The 17493-nt window shown below is 53.0% G+C and overlaps 1 protein-coding gene across 1 annotated transcript; it reads left to right on the top strand.

Annotated features, from left to right (window-relative positions):
* Positions 1-15803: 15803 nt before the first annotated feature.
* LOC308432047 (uncharacterized protein C11orf96 homolog) lies at positions 15804-17109 on the top strand (the record flags this gene model as incomplete). Its single annotated transcript, XM_080931723.1, has 1 exon — positions 15804-17109. One exon carries the CDS (start codon positions 15804-15806, stop codon positions 16530-16532), a length of 729 nt encoding a protein of 242 aa, XP_080787849.1. The 3' UTR covers positions 16533-17109.
* Positions 17110-17493: the final 384 nt, after the last annotated feature.

Here is a 17493-nt window from a genome sequence, read left to right as displayed (position 1 = left end):
GCCCTTCCTCATCCATGCTGAACTGGGGTGGAATCAATCTGAGCTATAGCCAGCTGCAGGTCAGCTGTGTATCCCCTGATTTCTCATACATCAGGGCAAGTGCCTGCATCTTATATCTACTTAGCCAACATGAGCATCTTGTCAGAAGCTCTGTGGCCCACTGAACTGGCAGTGTCATTTAACTGGGGAAAGTAATGTTGGCAAGGGTTGGGGGTAGAATTCAGTTTGCTGTGACTTTAGAAACAGTCTTGAACAACATCCCTAGCAAGTAGTTTCTAAGCATAGCTAAGCAAACGTGCCTCAGAACTTTCACAAGTGGGTGGATTTTCCCTCTGGTTTCTTCTGTTATCTTAGTGCATGTGGAGCCTCTGGTGATGTGCAAACTATATATGAGGCATCACTTCTCCAGCCAACAGACAGAGGTGAGCTGGGCTTTACCCCAGAAATGCAACTACCCTCCAGCCACAAGGGCTGGGTTCACTAGCTCAGATCTCTAACACGTGGCTCGCAGTGGATATGTGAAGGAGTCCTCTAGACTCCTGCTAGCTCCACTGCCTTGATCCTGTTCTGGTGCAAGGTAGGTCTGTCAGGATCACATCAGTTAAGAGCCCAGGCTGCTGAGCCTTGTCACAGCAACCCTGAAAGAGTTAAGTAGGCCTGCAGTGAGCACTTTGCCCCCTCACTGTTCCCAGGGAGACCTGACAGATGATGGGTCCCTGCTCTGCTGGGAATATTTCTTCTTGAGTTCTGGCAGCTTTTTCTTGGCTGCAGAGTATCTAAGACCCACTTTGCCTTTTCTGGTCATAAACACTTAGAGTGTTGAATCTGAAGTCTTGATTACTTTATTTTTTAACGGTTCCTTTGAAAAGCCAGTTGTTTCCATAGTGATGTGTTCTGTTTAAGTCCTTATATATGATTCCACCCACCAGCTCCCACCAAGGGACTAGTTCACAACTGCCCTTTCCCCCAGCTTCCCGTTTTCTCTTACACACACAAGCACACACACATGGGGGGGGGTGCTGTCAGATTTGAGCTACTGGAGTCCATTCTTAGATAAGAGCCCTGGGTCTGATAGACAAATGATTTTGATGTGTCTGTGATCAGAACCTGGTGTTGGGCTAGGCTGCCTGTGTATGACTTGGGGATTGGGCAGTTTCAGGGCACCCAGCTAGGAAGTAGCACTTGTAACCAGCATCATCAAAAGGATGACTTTTGTGCTATCACTCCCCCTCAGAGGAATGATGATGTCACTCAGCCAGCATAGGGACAGTCCCGTTCTCAAGTGGCGTCCAGGAAGGACTATAGATGTGTCACTGTTGAAGCAGAGCCTTGGTCCCCACTTCGACCCATTGAATTGGCTCTGTAGACAAACCCTGTAGTCTGAAAGGGATGGGAGCCCAGGGATAAGTACGCTGCTGGGCACATCCCTTCAGACCTGAGTAAAAGCAATCCCATGAGTTGCTCATTTATTGTAAATGCCATGGGGAAGGGTAGAACAGAGGACTCAGGGAATCCTGGCTGTGAGCTGGCAGAGCCTGGTGACAGCTGAACTCCTGGGGCTGCTGGTCCTTGCCCTAGGCATGCTGAAGACTCTGGGCACAGGCAAGAGGAAGCAACGGGAGGGAGTGCTGGAGGGCCGCGTGACCGGGCTGCAATTAGCCTCCCACCGCAGGAAGGCCGTGGGCGGTGGTGCCGATCTCACCTCCCGCCAGGGTCCCCAGCCAGAGCACTTAATACCTTGCCCTTCAGAGAGGCTGCAGCGGGGAGGCGGCCTCATGGGGCGCTAGCCTTACCACTAGCTCCAAGCCTGCTCCAAGAAAAGCCCCGCGGGAGCCATTCTGAAAGGAAGGTTGTATGTTCCCTGGCTGAGGAGCACAACCGTGGGATAGTTTGTAAAAAGTAGCCTCTGGCTTTTTAAAATGGACCCAGGGATAGTCCCACCACAAGACCACCCAGGCAGGACTGGAGAAGAGCCTCCCGGAGTGCTGCCTTCTGGCCTGAGTTGTTGCCTTTTCCCCCAAGCTTTCTGCTTCTCACCGTCAAGGAGAGGGAAGGAGAGATTACCAGCCACCGAGGTTGCTGGGAGGCGAGACAGCGTTCTGAACCCTTCGTAAGAGTTTCCGTCATGGCCCCAGTCTTGCCGGTCTAGGATAGACTACTGTCCCCATTGAACAGGCTAGGAGATGAATGCATAAAGCACACCAGGGGAACAAGACAGCGCTGGAGGTGAGAAGGTTCACCCAGCACTCCCAGGGACCTAGTGAGTGAGCACACAGCAGCCTCTGACAGGGCACTGAGCCTGAAGCAGCCCTGCTCTGACCGGGTGGCTCCATTGCAGCCTGCGGGGTCACAAGCCTCCCCTTCAGCTGGGCAGAACCACTGCAGAGCTCTTGGGAGTGAGGTAGAGAGAGAGCCTTTTGTGTCCCAGCTCAGCCCTTCCACACCTGCCCAGGAGTAGCCAGCCAATCAGCCTTGGCGCTCGTCTTCTCAGCCATGAGATGAGCACACAAGCGAGCCTCCTCTCAGGGGTCTGGAGAGGGTTGACATGTGACATTTCACATGCCCTGCTCACCCTAGCCATGACTCTTATGATGCATGGGTGGTCCTTTTCTGACCATGCCCACTCCCTGGGTGTTCCCTGACCCTGCACATTGCTGCTGTTGCAGTCGTTGAGGTTGGGGGTGGGGAGGCTCTCTGGAGAATGGCCAGAAGGAAAATCGTGGGGCTAATCATATTAAGAACTGATTAAACTTAAATTAAATCCCCCTTAGAATTCAAGCTGAAGAAGGCTCTCAGGTGCCAAAGTGGCCTAGTACTGATGCTCAGCTGGCCACTGGCTGCCCTGCCACATGCTCCCTGGGTAATTTGGTCTAAGGATGGCTGGCGCCCAGAACCCCCGCTGCTTTTCCCCCCTGAGATCACTCTTTGATCTGCCAGGCCCACAAACAGGTCACCCACTGATTAATTACAGAACAATGCACCCCACCCCCACAAGGTTTTCTCTTCTACTGGCTGGCCTTTCTTCATCCTATACTGAATGATTTGGCCTAGGAGATGAAACCAGACTGTGGCTTAGAGCTGTGTTCACATCTGGACTTTTATGTCCAGAGCCTGTTGGATGTGGTGGTGGATAGATAAAAAGGAGACAATGTTTTTCACTACAAATGGAAGCAACCAAGGGGAATTGGATTTTCTTTTGTAAAAATTAGGGTTCCCCTCCTTACCTCAAAGGGAATATGTGTTCTTTATAAGAAATTAAAAAGGTAAAAAGAAAACCTTTGTAACTGCGTTAGTTGGAGAAGGCAAGCCCACATTTCCCACTACCTTTTCTGCATATCTCTGTACTTGACAGTGAATTTAGTCTTGTACCCTGGTGTGAGATGTTAGTTCTTGTCTCCAGCAATGCTGAGGGGTCACGCAGTGCAGGGGATGGGGGTGTATGGGATATGTAGTTCTCATATAGTAGCAATGGATGGTGTATGTATCGGGAGATATTGGTGTTGTCTTTACAACTGGTTGCTTCTGATTTGGAAATTGGGAGGCAGTGTGGTGGCACAGGAACAACCCAGATCTCCGTCTTACTGAGACCTCAGTCCAAAATAGTAGCAGGCAACACTTTAACCAGGCACCTTGTAAAGTGCTTTACATGTGCTAATGCATTATTATCTTAGGTGAGGTGCTAGTGTATGTGTGTGTGTGTGTGTGTGTGTGTGTGTGTGTGTGTGTGTTCACATGGGTCACATGCTTTATACATGTTAACCCGACTTACTCATTTCTCAGCAGCCATGAGGTACTAGTATGTGTGTATGTGTTTGTGCACATATATACACATGCATATGAAGGCCAGATGTCAACCTCTGGTTTCATTCCTCATGAGTCCTTGATATATTTTTTAAGCAAGGTCTCTCATTGGTAGGTCTGAATAAAGGTTGCTCACTAGGCTAGGCTACGTGGCCTTTGCCTAATGAGCCTCTACGCCTGTCTTCCCAGCGCTGAGATTCTTTACCAACTGAGCATCTCCCAGAATCCAAGGTACTATTTTTATCACCACTTTACAACAGGAGAAATGCAGCACAGCCCCCTTAGTGCCATGGCTGTGTGCAGCCTCGAAACCTCTGAGCCTATCTGTAATCGCTCCTCAGAATGCATCTTTTTAAAGTGGGGTTGCTGCTTAGACGTAAAAGACTGTATACTTCTAAGGCTTGGAATACATAGTGCATGTAGCTTACAGACATTCACCCACCTGCTTGCTCTTCCACACGATTTGAGTCTGTCTGTGGCAGAGCTCCGGCTGTGAGGGTCCCACCCTCACTGTTCTCCAGAACTTACCTGCCTTGCCCCGGACCTTGGGGACTTAGTACATCACAGTCAGTGTTAGGACAGCCATTACCACATTTCGTGCCACTGGTGGAGAACCACAGAACGTGCAGCAGTGGGCGCTGAGGACCACCACAGCACTAGGCCGAAGAGGCAGCCTAATGTGGGGTAGTGGTCAGGGAGCTCTGCCTGGGGGAGGAGGCGCTTAGAGAACGGGGAGGCAGATTCTGCAAAGTATTAAAGCCCAAAGCTCATGAGCAGGGAAGAACCCTCGGTGACTTGTGTCTAGAAAACCATGCGTGGAGAGTGTCAGGCTGGGTGAGGTACTGAGAGGGCAAGACAGACCTGGACGGTGCACAGCAGGGTCTTAATGATGGGGAGCCTCTGAGGACTTCTGAGAACTTAAGCAGGGTCTCGATGATGGGGAGCCTCTGAGGACTTTAGGGTACTTCAGGAGAGCACCCCTATCAAGATTGTTGTGGTTTGACCCTCACAGCTCCCACAGACTGTTTGGAATGGTGGTTCCCTGGCTTGTGACACTGTTTAGAGGACTTGGTGGGTCAAGCTGGCAGAAATTACTGGGATCAGTCTAAGGCTGTACTTGCCTTGTGCCCCCTGCTTTGTGCTCCCTGGTCTGCCATGAGTGTATGGTGTTTCAGCCACACCCTCCAACCATCATGAACTCCACCATGCCCTCCTCACTGTGATAGAGTCCTTTGAAACCAGGACCCCAAATACACCTTTCTTCACCCAAGTTGTCAGCTATTTTGATGGCAGGGTAGCAAAAGTCACTAAGATAAAGATGCAGTGAGTTGGGGGGATATGGTATCACATAACTCGATCTGTGACTGTGGCAGACAGAGCTAAGTATCTGTGTAGCCCCTGGGGATGGATGGAGAGGTACCAGGTATCCTTTCTATGGAGCAAAAGAAAAGGCAGACAGACCTGAGACTTATGCATGAGAGTACAGCATCAGTGTTTCAGTGTTAGTCCTGAAAGCATTTAGGTGGGTACCTGCAAGCTGGCAGGGTCTGCCAGTCAGAGAAGGACTGCCCTACTGTCCCAACAAGTCCTTGGGTGGAAGGTGCCTTAAGGCCTGCTTCTAGAAGCTTCTAGAAGGCAGATGACAGTTCTTTCTAGGCAACTCTCCTTCAGAAGACTTCTGGGAGCTGTGTGCTTCATAATGTTTGTGGTAGCAAGTATGGAGGTGAGCTGAGAGGGCAGGCTCCCCACACTGCACAGAGCGCTTCTCCCAAACTCTACTAGGTCAGGTCTCAGCTCCTCCCCTTAGGACTTGGTGGCTTCTCTCCATGCGGACCAGACTTGTTGCAAGAACCGGGAGACACAATGCCTGTCTGTCTGTCTAGTGCCAGCAGCTCTGCTGTGGACCCGTGAGTGATATGGAGGGGAGGGGCGGGGTGAGCAGAGTTTATAGGACTCTGGGAAGGGCTTGTCTTCATGGGGCAGCTGCTAGGACAGACTGGGGGAGCAAGGACTTGAAAAGAGATTGGGGTAGCCACAGCAGGGGATGGGGGAGGTACATCATGGACACAGTAGAGGGAAAGTGGAGAGAGGACTAAACCCAAGTGTTTCCACAGAGAAGGAAAAGCAATGACAGAGACCGGGAAGGAACAGGCCCGACAGGAAGATGCTCAAGAACGTTCTGTGACAGTAGCCAAAGTTCTCTCCTACCTTGTTGTTAACTCCACCCCAAATGGATTCTCCCCACTAAGGCCAGGAACAGCAAAGGGCCATAGTTAATAGGGCAGATAGTTTCTTTAGAACAGACAGTGAGAAATCAGGCCTGTGACCCAACTGCAAGAGCTGGCTAGGTGATCATCTGTCTCTGGCTCCTGAGTGAAGCGTTTTCTTATCTCAGACCTCGGTTTTCCCAGATGGAGTAGCTGCAGGTACACTGCCCCACAACCGCAATCCACTGTCTGGTGTCCCCAGGACTCCTCAGCTGTCCTGCCAGCATTGAGTGTGAATAAATCCTGTGCCCATTTCTGTTGCTGTGGGAAAACAGGAGTGGGAATGGATGTTGTCTGTACAAACTCCCCTCCCCCACACTTGAAGCCTATGGACTCATTCTTGCTATGAGAAAATGACTGGCAGCTGATTGACAGTTGAGATTCTAGAATCTTGCCTAGGCCCAATGGGCTCTTTTTTACCTCACCTACAGACTCCCTCCCTGGGGAGGTCCAGCTGTCACCACACAGATAAGACCTTTAGAACTTACAGACCTGGGTTCAAACCCCCAATCTACCTCTGCCTGGCTGTGGAGCCTCTGGGAAGTTTCCCCATCTCTGATTATGTTTCAACAAGAAGGTAGTATTCTTTATCTGGGGGTACAGATTTCTGGGGACATGATAGGCACACACTGTTCTACACTGGGACCAGGGCCCAAGATCAATACTCGGGAAAATTAAACACTGAGATCCAACCAAAGGACTGGCTGGAGCAATGGCAGCTGTTCCTGCTTGAAGAATTGAAGAAGAACATGCCTTCTGCTTCAGGGGTAACCATTTCCAGCTGTGCGTTCTGAGAGTGGTCCCATGCCCCAACACATCTTAGAAGTTCAGAGTTCTGGCCCCAGCACAGTCTCTGGTACCCACAGTCTGAGTAGAGCACGTGCAGACCTGAGGAAGAGGGGCTCTGGGCTCCCAAGATGAGCCAGCAGCAGAGGACAAGGCTGACCAAGTATCTCATTGCAGGGACAGCCTAGCACATCACTCAGCAAGGTATCTTTCCAACCCCAATTTGTGGAGTCCATTAAGATGTGCACCCTTGATAAGGGCCCAGGTTTCAACACAGTGTGTTCTTATAAATGACCCAAATTGATCCCTATAAATGCCCTGACAAGGATAACACAGGCAAGGGCTTCACAATCTCAAGGCAGTCAAAAGAACATTCTAGGAAGCTCCAGAATCAAACATTTAGGGAGGTGGTCTTGAGCTGCTTCTGTTCGTCACCACATGCTCTGACTCAGGACCAAAGCCTTTGAAAGGCCTGTTCACTGATGTCCACAAGGCCCTCCATACCGCCACCTTTGTGCCAGAGACAGCTGAGGGCTGAGGACATCTCTGTCATCTAGACTCCTGGATTAAGAGCCATACTCTTTCTTACATTCGGTTTTGACAGCTGCAGGGCCCGGGGCTCTGAAAGCCCAGTCGACTTGCAAGGTCCTACTGTGGGGGCAGTGGAGGCCGTGCGCAAGGCTGCTGTGAACAACAGGGATTCTGCCTGAGAGAACCTTTCTCGTCCTGGCTCCAGCTATTCTCTGCTTAAGTTTGCCAAGGGACTTTGAAAGCCAGGTCTGTCACTTTCCCTCCCCCACCTCCTCTGGATCCTTTCAGTTGGATCTCAATGCTTTCCAAGTTGTCCCAACCTGGAGTGATCCTTTTGCTTCAGCCTCCTGAAGAGAGACTTCTTTCATCTGGAGACATAAAAATGTCATCAGGGCTTGCTTTATAGAATACATATTTTTGGCGCATGGTCCAACAGCAGCGGAGAAGTGCCCTAGGAGGCTAGGCTTGAACTTCACTGACTGCACAGATGCAGTGGGTGGATTGAATCCAGAGAGCCTGTGTTCCCAGCTAACAGTGAGGTTTGGGGTAAAGGCTAGGGCTAGGCTCCGCCCCCACTCTGCCTTGTCTGTTGTGTTGTGTTGTGTGGCTTTGGTCTCCGCCCCTCTCCTCTCTGGCCTTCTCTGGCTTCATCTCAGAAGACTGGAAAGACATCCTTGCCTTGCTGTGGTGGCCGAGGAGAAACCATGTTGCAAAGTTCAAGAATGTGTTCACTTCATCCCCGCCACAGTGATACTCAGACCTGAAGGAAACACAGACTTCCGAGCTGTGGTGAGAAGATGCCCTTAGCAGGGACCTGAACTCCCATTTCTCCCTCAAGCATTGTTGGGCCACCGGCTGGACAGGATTTTCAAGAATGCCCAATTCTCAACCTGGATCTGTTGTCCCTGGGGACTGCTCCTGATGGGAGCAGCCCTACTATGCTAGCTCAGCAGCGTATCAGCAGCTGGTGTCCCATTGCCCAAGGGACAGCGCAGCCCAGATTAGAGAGTGAGTTCATCGCTGCCTGAGGAAGACCACAGTAGCCTGAGCTTCTGACTTGAGGCCTTCCCTGGCTTCTCCCTGCCTCTCTGAATGTGCCTCTCTGCTCTCTCCCTTTTGCCTGCTCCTTGCTCAGAGCACACTAACACCGCCCTCCTGGAGCTTGCTGGGGATTGTCATGGCAACCCTCTAGCCAAATTATTGAAGCACTTTTTATGCTCCCAATTGTTCCAGACAAGTGCTAATTCTGAGTGAAGAGAAGCAGTTGGTAGGATGCTGAAGTCAAGGGCTTTGTGCCAAGGGCCTGCTGCAGGGTGGAGTAGACACCAATGGGAGAAGGGTATGAGCAGGAAGAGGTTCGGCTATCCAAAACAGTCTGTTTGTTGCCTGTCTGCTCCCTTCCCCTCCCCTTATATCCCCTTCACATCATACACACAAACAGAAACACATGTACACACACACAAATATATGCATGTGCACACATACAAACATATACATGTAGACACACACGCATGTGCATGCGCACACACCCGTGTGCATTTCACATACACACATACACACACCTCTCAAGTGGCTAGGTTAGAAATACCCAAAGTACAGACTCAGACAGCCCATCTGAAATACTGCCTCTCATTGGGTACCTAGATCCCTGAGAACCACTCTGGGAAGACGGTAGGGTAAGTGGGGGTTACAGCAGCTTATCCAGGCTCTATGGGTATCATAGTAGGTATGTGCCAGTACAGTACAAAAGCCAGGAAGAGGGACCCACGGGCTGTCATCCTGTCCTTCCTGCTGTGATGTGTCCTTCAGGTCCTGGCCTCTGCTTCCTAAGGTACCTTTGTGTCCTGTCGGCCACCCCGAGGCTGCACGCTAGGCTCCTTGAAAGCAGAGCTATGGGCATAGGTGGAGAACTGATGGCAGCTCTTTGGAAGCCTGGCTCTGCCCCGAAGCCAAAGTGTGGGCAGGGACAGTGGGGGAGGTGGTGCCAGAAACCTTTCCTGTATGCTGCCATCTTCCTACTCCATCTGCTCTGTGTGGACTGGGTCTTTTCACTCAGCCACAGCCTGGCCCACTGGCCACTCGTGCCAAAGAGAAAGCACCTGCTTCTCAAAAATGGTTCTCTTTAACCCGGCATCCTCCCCCAAAAGATTACAGACTTCGAAGAGTCCAGAGAATCTAGGAGTAGCCTCCTGGCCTCATAAATGGGTCACTGCAGCTTCAGGTTGCTGAGAAGTATGACAGGTTCAAGGCCGCCAGTTGTGAGCCACTGAATGGGCTGAGCTGTCCAGGCCTCTGACTTCTGGTCTGGTTCTGTCAGAAGGGAGGCTGCAGGGTGCGATGGAACACACAGCAAGCCTGTCCCTGAGCCAAACAGACCTAACTTTGGGTTCCCGCCTCAGGACTTGGGTGGCCATAGCCAAACGCCAAGCTTCCCTGGTCACATTTGTAAAGCAGGTATGGTGTTGGAACCCTGCAGAGGAGTCCAGGGGTGTTTTAGTAGGTGACACACTGAGTCCGACTGGCCCAGAGTCTGCACATGGCAAACGCTCAACTGAGCACATTGCTGTGGTCCTCTGAATGCTCATGGCTGGCTGCAGCCCTGACAAGATGGTGACTGTCCTGCTTCTTCTTTAACAGTCATTCCCCAACCCAGGGCACCCAGGCGAGGCCGTGTATAAAACTGGATAATGCCCCCTGCCAGAGCTCTCAACCCCCACAGACTCATCCCAGTGGGCAGCAGGAATCCAGTGCCCCCCGGTTTGTCTACCCCACCGTGTTCATGACGGAACAGAAGGCTTTGCCAGGTATGGTGGCACACGCCTATAATCCTAGCACTCAGGAAACAGAGGCTGGAGGATCAGGAGTTCAAAGTCATCCATCCTTGGCTCCAGCTCTGAGCCAATCAAGGTTTCGTGAGATACTGAATCCAAAGCCAAAATTGGCTGGAAAGAGCTCAGCCAGTGAAGTGCTTGCCCCACAAGATAAGAACCTGCCGTTGATCTCCAGCAATAGCACCCAAATATACAGGTCCAATATCAGAACTTCTACCTAGAAATCTGACTTCAGCTCTCTGTGGCTTAACATGACTTCTTTGTAGCTGAGAGTCGGGCAGGGAGATACAAACGCTGAGCCCCTAGATGTCCTGTGGAGTTGGTGGGTTTTCCCAGACCCCTGACACCATGCTCTACTAAGGGGGAAGGGGAGCTGGAAAGACTCAGGCCCAAGATCAAAAGGGCAAAGAGGGCTTTGATTTCATGCTAACGCATGTTTGGATCTCTGAGGCACTGCTCATTTAGAACATGGGTCCCCAGACTTTACATAGGCTTCCCAGGTGTGAGTCCAAGAGTCGCAGTGACCGTCTATGGCAGAGCAGGGCCGAGAACAGAACCGTGCGCCCTCCAGACCTGATAGCAACCCCTGGCTGGCTCTGATGGGTGGAGTGGAGACGCACAAAGGCCACCTTGGATGGGGCTGGTTCTTGAGCCACTGTGAGCTTGGCCATGCTTGTGGAAGAGATGGGTCAGTGCAGGTCAGGTGACCGGGCAGCTTGGGAGCTCAGATTGGTGGTTGCTTTACTCTTGCCACGTGGTCACGTGGTTCGGGTGGTGCTGGAGTGAAGTCCCATAACTCAAGCATGCTGGGAAAAACCTGCCACCGGTCCACACAACAGCCCTCAGTTTCTGAGGGCAAATTCCGCCCCTCTACCCTCTCTGTCATTGCCCAGGCAAGGAGGATGACCTCGTGGCTAATTTGGGCTGATTACCCTGAAGCACAAACTTCCTATTCTCGCTGCCCTGCGTCAGGATCAGGAAATCCCCATCCCAGAGTGGAGCAGGACGGTCCAGGGCAGATGCCCCCTGGCTGGGAAGTTGGAACCAGGAGAGCAGAGGCAGCATGGCCTGCTGGGAGCCCCCAGAAAATGGTGAACTTAGTGGCTGTCCACTCCAAAAGAGCTGTGTGCTCTGGTGTGTGCCAACTCCGTCCTGGCTGCTGGAGAAAGGGAGTGGCCAGTGCTGAAGGAGAAACACAAACGACAAATACGAAGAGCCTTAACGTGGAGATGGATACATTGCAAAGCAAAGGGGGACCGAGGGGCCCACACTGTGGAGCTGAGCACTGACCAACAGGTGGCTTATCTAAGGCCACACAGCGGGCTTCTGGTAAAGCCAGGATGGGCCTCTGGACTTTCATCCTGTAAGAACCCTTCTCTTAGTTTCTGACGTTTTCTCTTGGTCTCTCTTATTGGCCTGTAGCCTGTTCAGTAACTGGTTACTCGGGACTTGCCCACCATGTTTTATTTTGTTGTTTTAGACAGGATCTCTCATTGCCACAGCACTCACTGTCCAGTGACCAGGGCTCTGCCTGATGCCACCCTCCTAGTCCTGAGATCACCAGCATGTGTTAGCATATCCAGCTTTTCTCATGAGTTCTGTGGATCTAATGCAGGGTTCCATGCTTGTACATGCTTGTACATGCTTGTGCATGCTTGTGCATGCTTGTACATGCTTGTCCATTTTGACTGTCCCCAGCCTTTCTCCTAGCACAGGCCTGTCCCAGTACTCTGTCCGAAGAGTGAGTCTTTTCCCAGGCCTCTAATGTTGATGGTCCCAGTGAATCCCCAAAAGCTTTGCTCCAACCCTGCAGGCCTCCCCTAAGCCCCACCCTTCCTGGACATCTCCACTGGGACATTTCATGAGTCTCTTAGGACAATGTCATGTCAATGTAAAGACTCCGGATTAGAATAACTTTAATAAACACGTGTTTCCTCGTAGCTCTGAGGGAAGTTCAAGCTGGTAGAGAGCTCAGCTAGACTTAGTCTTTGAAGGACCCAGATCGATGGTGGTACTACTGTCTTTAGCATAACGTTCTCATGACCTCTTACATTGCTTGGTCCCACCAGAGGGAGAGAAAAGGCACGGAAGGCATTTCTTCTTGGGCAGGTGAGGTAGAAGTGACAGACCGCTGCTGTCTACATTTCCACAGATGGCTGTTCAGCTCAGTAACCCCCTTGCTATGGGGGGGACACACTGAGGAATGTGACTCAGCTATGTGTATAGCTAGAGGGCTCTGCCCACACTCTCAGAAACCATCAGAGGAAGCTGTGTGGATGGCCCATTGCTCTCTCTATCCCTGACCACTGGCTGAACTGGAGGTTGGTGGCCCATTCATGCCCCTTTCAGGACAGTCTGTCTTGGGCTCCAACTCCCCCAGAACCTTAGCTGGCTTCAGGTTTATCTGGTTCTAGACAGTTCCATGTGGCTGTTAACTTGCTTTCCAGACAGTTACTGTCTTTCCAGCCAACCCACCTCTTTTCACTCTTTTACAATGAGAGTCACTCCAGGGACACCCAAAGTGATAGATTTGGGTGACTCCTTTAACATGCTATTTGGCCCCAGCAGTGATTTTGAAGACTTAACCTTTGGCATAACAGACAGGCTTTAGGAGGCCCTGGGCCCTGGTCTGATCACCTGCCCTTTAGATGTCTAAGTGACTTCTCCAACCCCAAAGACATCAGTTTTCTGGACTCTATTTCTGCCTGCCTCTTCTTGCCAGCCAATCTCTTTCTTGTGATATCTTCCTAAAAGCAGTCCGACTTCCAGATGGCCACATACGACATCAGGGATACGCATTTTACTCGGTCATAACAAAGGTCCCAGGTGTCTGCCCTGCAGCAGCCATCTAAGCCAGCACTACAGACTTGAGGAGACCCATCAGGAAGCTTTCTCTTCCGGGCACCCATGCTGGTGTTTGAGCATAGTCAAAGGCAGTGCAAAGAACAAGAGCCTGAAGTCTGCAGATGTAAATTCACTTTGCTCTTTCACGAGGTCTAATTGTCATGAGCATTTTGGATCTCACGCAGGCAGAGAACTAGTTTTGATGGACAGCTGGCAGGCTTCACCCTTGAATGCTTACCGGAGCCAAATGCACAGAAGTTAATTAGCCTTGGTCCCTGTGACCCTCCTCACACCTTATCTTCAGGCAAATCACAAGTCAAACCACGGCCCTGCATCTCTGTAGCCTCAGCCCTAATGCAAGGCTTCAGTGGACTGAGTCTGAGGTCACGTGACTCGAGGTCACATCTGAGTGGGTGCCCTGCTCCTACACAGGCTTTGTACTCCTCACACTATTCAGAGTGAGTTTTGAAAAACATCAATGGGAGGAAACTGTTTCAATGCCATACCGGAGTCTTTGTGGTGAAATTTTGTTTCCATGGCGTGGTCTCCAGACCTTAAGGAACTGTCTTTACTTGTCTCTCTCCCCTGTTCTGTCACACAGGCTGCACTCACCAATCCTACTGTTGCCCTAGGGACCTGTACCAGGGGTCCTGATGTCCAGCCTTGGCACCCATGCGGCTCATTCCTTCGTGACCCCCCGCCAGCTGTTTAAATTTTCACCTCAGTGTGGTGGCTAAGACAGCATGGGAGCCCGGTCTCAGCTCTGCTGCCGGTCAGCTCTCCTGTGCCTTTATTGACAGTGACTGTGGCTACCCAAGGTTGCTGAGGAGACAGCAGAGTGTGCACTTGCACTGAATGAACTGATGCAGAACCCAAACTTGCCCCATGCATTCGGAGTGCGTGACAGTCCACCCACACTGAGACGTCTCTCCTGGTACCTGGCTCTGCACACCTCCCTCTTCACCCCCATCAAGACCCGTTCTTGTTGATGTTGCCGTGTCCCCTTCCCCCCAGAGTGCAGCTTCCACGAGGGAGTCCGTGGGCTCTGTCTTTGAGTCTTTCTCATGTAGCCTAGGCTAGTTTGAAGTTCTCTAGACAGTCAGGGTTGGCTTTGAACTCCTGATCCTCTGACCTCCATCTCCCAAGTGTTAGAAAAAGGATGAAGGGGAGGGGGGTTATGGCCCATGGAGGTACGGCAAGGCCTGGGGGCAAGGGAGATGCCTCTGGGGGTCCATGTTGGGAATCCCTTCTCCCTGAGGGACCAGTCACACAACAGTATAGTACAGAATAGAGTTTATTTGTGTCATGAGGGAGTTAAGAGGGTGGTAGAGAGCGGGGAGGGGAGAGAGGAGAGGAACAGAGAAGTAGAGGCCAGTCATGAGTGCATGGAGAGTGAGAGGGCAAAAGCACAAGAGAGAGAGAGAGAGAGAGAGAGAGAGAGAGAGAGAGAGAGAGAGAGAGAGAGAGAGAGAGAGGGAGGGAGAGAGGGAGAGAGGGAGAGAGAGAGAGAGAAGAGGCAAGCAGCCCCTTTTATAGTGTCAGGTAATGGCGGAGCATACCTGGCTGTTGCCAGGTAACTGAGGTGTGGGGTTTACAGACTCCAACACCAAGAGTTGGGGTTACAGGTGTATACCACCACCCTGTATTCAAGAACTCTTTCATCGTTGCTTTCATTTACACTCCGAGCGCCCACACAAAGTCTTAATAGCCTTTTTGTAGGTGGATATATAGGGAGGCCAAACCTCACTGAGACCCTCCATTGCCAGGGGCCATGAGCATCCTGGGTAAAGCAGAACTCTGGGCCTCTGGAGCAAAGCAGGGGCTGCCCTGTGAATCCCCTCTCCAATCTTGGGTCACGCACGGATGGGGTTTGGCTTGGGAATGCTACTCTTAGCTTTAGCCTCCGTAGTCCACCCTCCTAGTTTCCTTCAGTTTCTAGTGGACTAGTTAATTAGCCCTTTGAAGCCTCTGCTTTCTCCAGTGAAATTGAAGGAGTACTAATTATCCCACCCGGCTGTTAGGAGGATGAACAAGATAATGTATGTTCGGGGAGCTCGCTAGCAGGCTCGGATAAAGTGCTCCAGATGGGAGCTATTATTGTTGCTGTTGCTCTGTCCTAGTGCCCACTCTGCGGTTCATGAATGGGGAGGGGGTGTGCTGGAGGGGAGAGTGTGGAGAGAAGCATGTAGGGAATGGAAGAACTGGAATGGAAATGTGGGCTGTGTTTGTATTCGTGCGTAAAATGCGTGTGTGTGTGTGTGTGGTGTGTGTGTGTGTGTGTGTGTGTGTGTGTGTGTAGCGTACAGCGTCAGGGGAAGGGGTGGCAGGGTTTCAGAAACCCGCCCATTTCTCAGAGTTTAGCTATGGGGAGCTGGGCGCGCTGCAGAGCCTGGCAGGAGAGCCAGCAGCTGCCCTGTGGCCAGCGCGCCTAGAGAGGCACCCATGGCAGAAGAGCCTGCGCCTCTGGAGTGATTAGAGCTGAGGGCCGGAGGAAGCAATCTGAAACCTCGTGGTCGCTCTGTCTGCGTAGACTTGGGGCTGGGGTTATCCCAGAACCAATAGTGGTGTCTCGGTTGGTTCTGTGGGTCCGGGAGCCTCTTGCTCTCCCTGGATGGATCGAGGCGGGCGGGGCGCGTCTTCCGGAGCGTGGCTGGCGGGCGGTGCCGGGGAAGGGGCCGTTACTTTCCCAGAGTGGCGGGGAGGGCGACGTCAGGCGGAAGGGCGCGGGGCGCGCACGCTTTAAATGGCATTCGCTGTCATCCGAGCTTGCAGCCGTGTGGGCAGAGGCGGGCTATATAAGCGGCTAGGCGGGCCGCCGCCGGGCACACGGCGACAGCGACAGCAGCGGCAGGGAGCCTCTCGGAGCACTACCCAGCAGCACAGCGCAGCCCCGCGCCCCCCGACGGGCCTGCCCGCCCGCTATCCCTCTTCAGCAGAGCCGGCTCGGGCCAGCGAGGCCCGCCGCCACCCCGCAGCAGATTTGGATCCCCCGCCCGGAGAGCCCCAGGCTGTCGCCTCCCGGGGGATCCCGGAGCCGCGGCCGCCCCCGGAGAGCCCGGGCGCCCCGCCGCCCCCCGGCCCCGCAGCCGCCGACGGCGCCATGGCAGCCGCCAAGCCCGGCGAGCTCATGGGCATCTGCTCCAGCTACCAGGCGGTGATGCCACACTTCGTGTGCCTGGCTGACGAGTTCCCGCAGCCGGTGCGGCCCGCCAAGCTGCCCAAGGGCAAGGGCCGGCTGCGGCGGCCGCGCCAGTCCCGCTTCAAGACACAGCCGGTGACCTTCGACGAGATCCAGGAGGTGGAGGAGGAGGGGGTGTCCCCGATGGAGGAGGAAAAGGCCAAGAAGTCCTTCCTGCAGAGCTTGGAGTGCCTGCGCCGCAGCACGCAGAGCCTGTCGCTGCAGAGGGAGCCGCTCGGCAGCTGCAAACTGAGGAACAGCCTAGACTCCAGCGACTCCGACTCGGCTGTGTGAGGCGGTAGCCGGCTTGGGGACTTGCTCCGCCGCCAAGCGCCGGGAAACAGCGGGAGCATCCGGAGGGGACCCGCGACCCAGGCGGCCCCGACCACCGGGGATCAGCTCCCCTCGCTCGCTGGGACTGTGGCTGCGGACCCGCCGGGGCCCCCGAGCGCGTTCGGGGACGCCAGGGAGGGGAGCCGCTTTCTTTGCCCTTGTAAATGTTTATTTTTTAACTCGCCCAGTACGAACTCTGTTGTGAGTGTGCGCGGAAGGCGGTCGGCGCTGAGTCCGCTCGCCGGGGGTCGCCGCTGCCAAGGCCTTTGGTTTGCAACTCGGATTCTGCACACCTCTCCACTGTGCCCCACCCCCAGCGCACACCGGTTCACACTCACGCCGACACTCTCGCTGAACACTTTTATAATTGTTGGGCTGGCCGAGGGGACTTGGGGCGCTGCAGGGCTGCTGCAGCCGAGGATTGATATTTATTTTTGCATTGCAATAGCTAAAGGCGTTTTATTTACCAGTCTTTTTACCTGGATGTTGTCTGTGAGGCATCCGAAAGGACACGAATAAAACCAATATATTTACACTGTGCACTTCTCCGGGCTTTGGACTTCTTGAGCCTTAGGGGTCTGGTCTGAAAGGAAGAGGAGGAGGGAATGTGGAGGGGGAGGGGAATGAGGGTCAAGTGGAGGGAGCTCTCAAAACTTCCGTCTTCAGATTGAGGTGACACCTCCCGTGCTCCTGTCGCCTGGTCTGCTCATCACCCGGACTAAGAGGCGAGGGTGACATTCTGAGGATGGAGATCGCACTCCCTGTGCAGTTGACCTCCAGATCCGGGTCACCTAGCAGGCGAGATTCCACTCTCTGCCCTTTCCTGGCCAGGGTTTCTTTGTAGGGAGTGCTAGGATGCCGCAGGGAACCGAATCCGAACCAACAGTGAGAAAGGCGGGCTGGGACGTTTGAGCCGAGGTAC

This window comes from Micromys minutus, assembly GCF_963924665.1.
Source record: "Micromys minutus genome assembly, chromosome: 17".
Lineage (NCBI taxonomy): Eukaryota > Metazoa > Chordata > Mammalia > Rodentia > Muridae > Micromys > Micromys minutus.
This window is presented reverse-complemented; position numbering and strand designations above follow the sequence as displayed.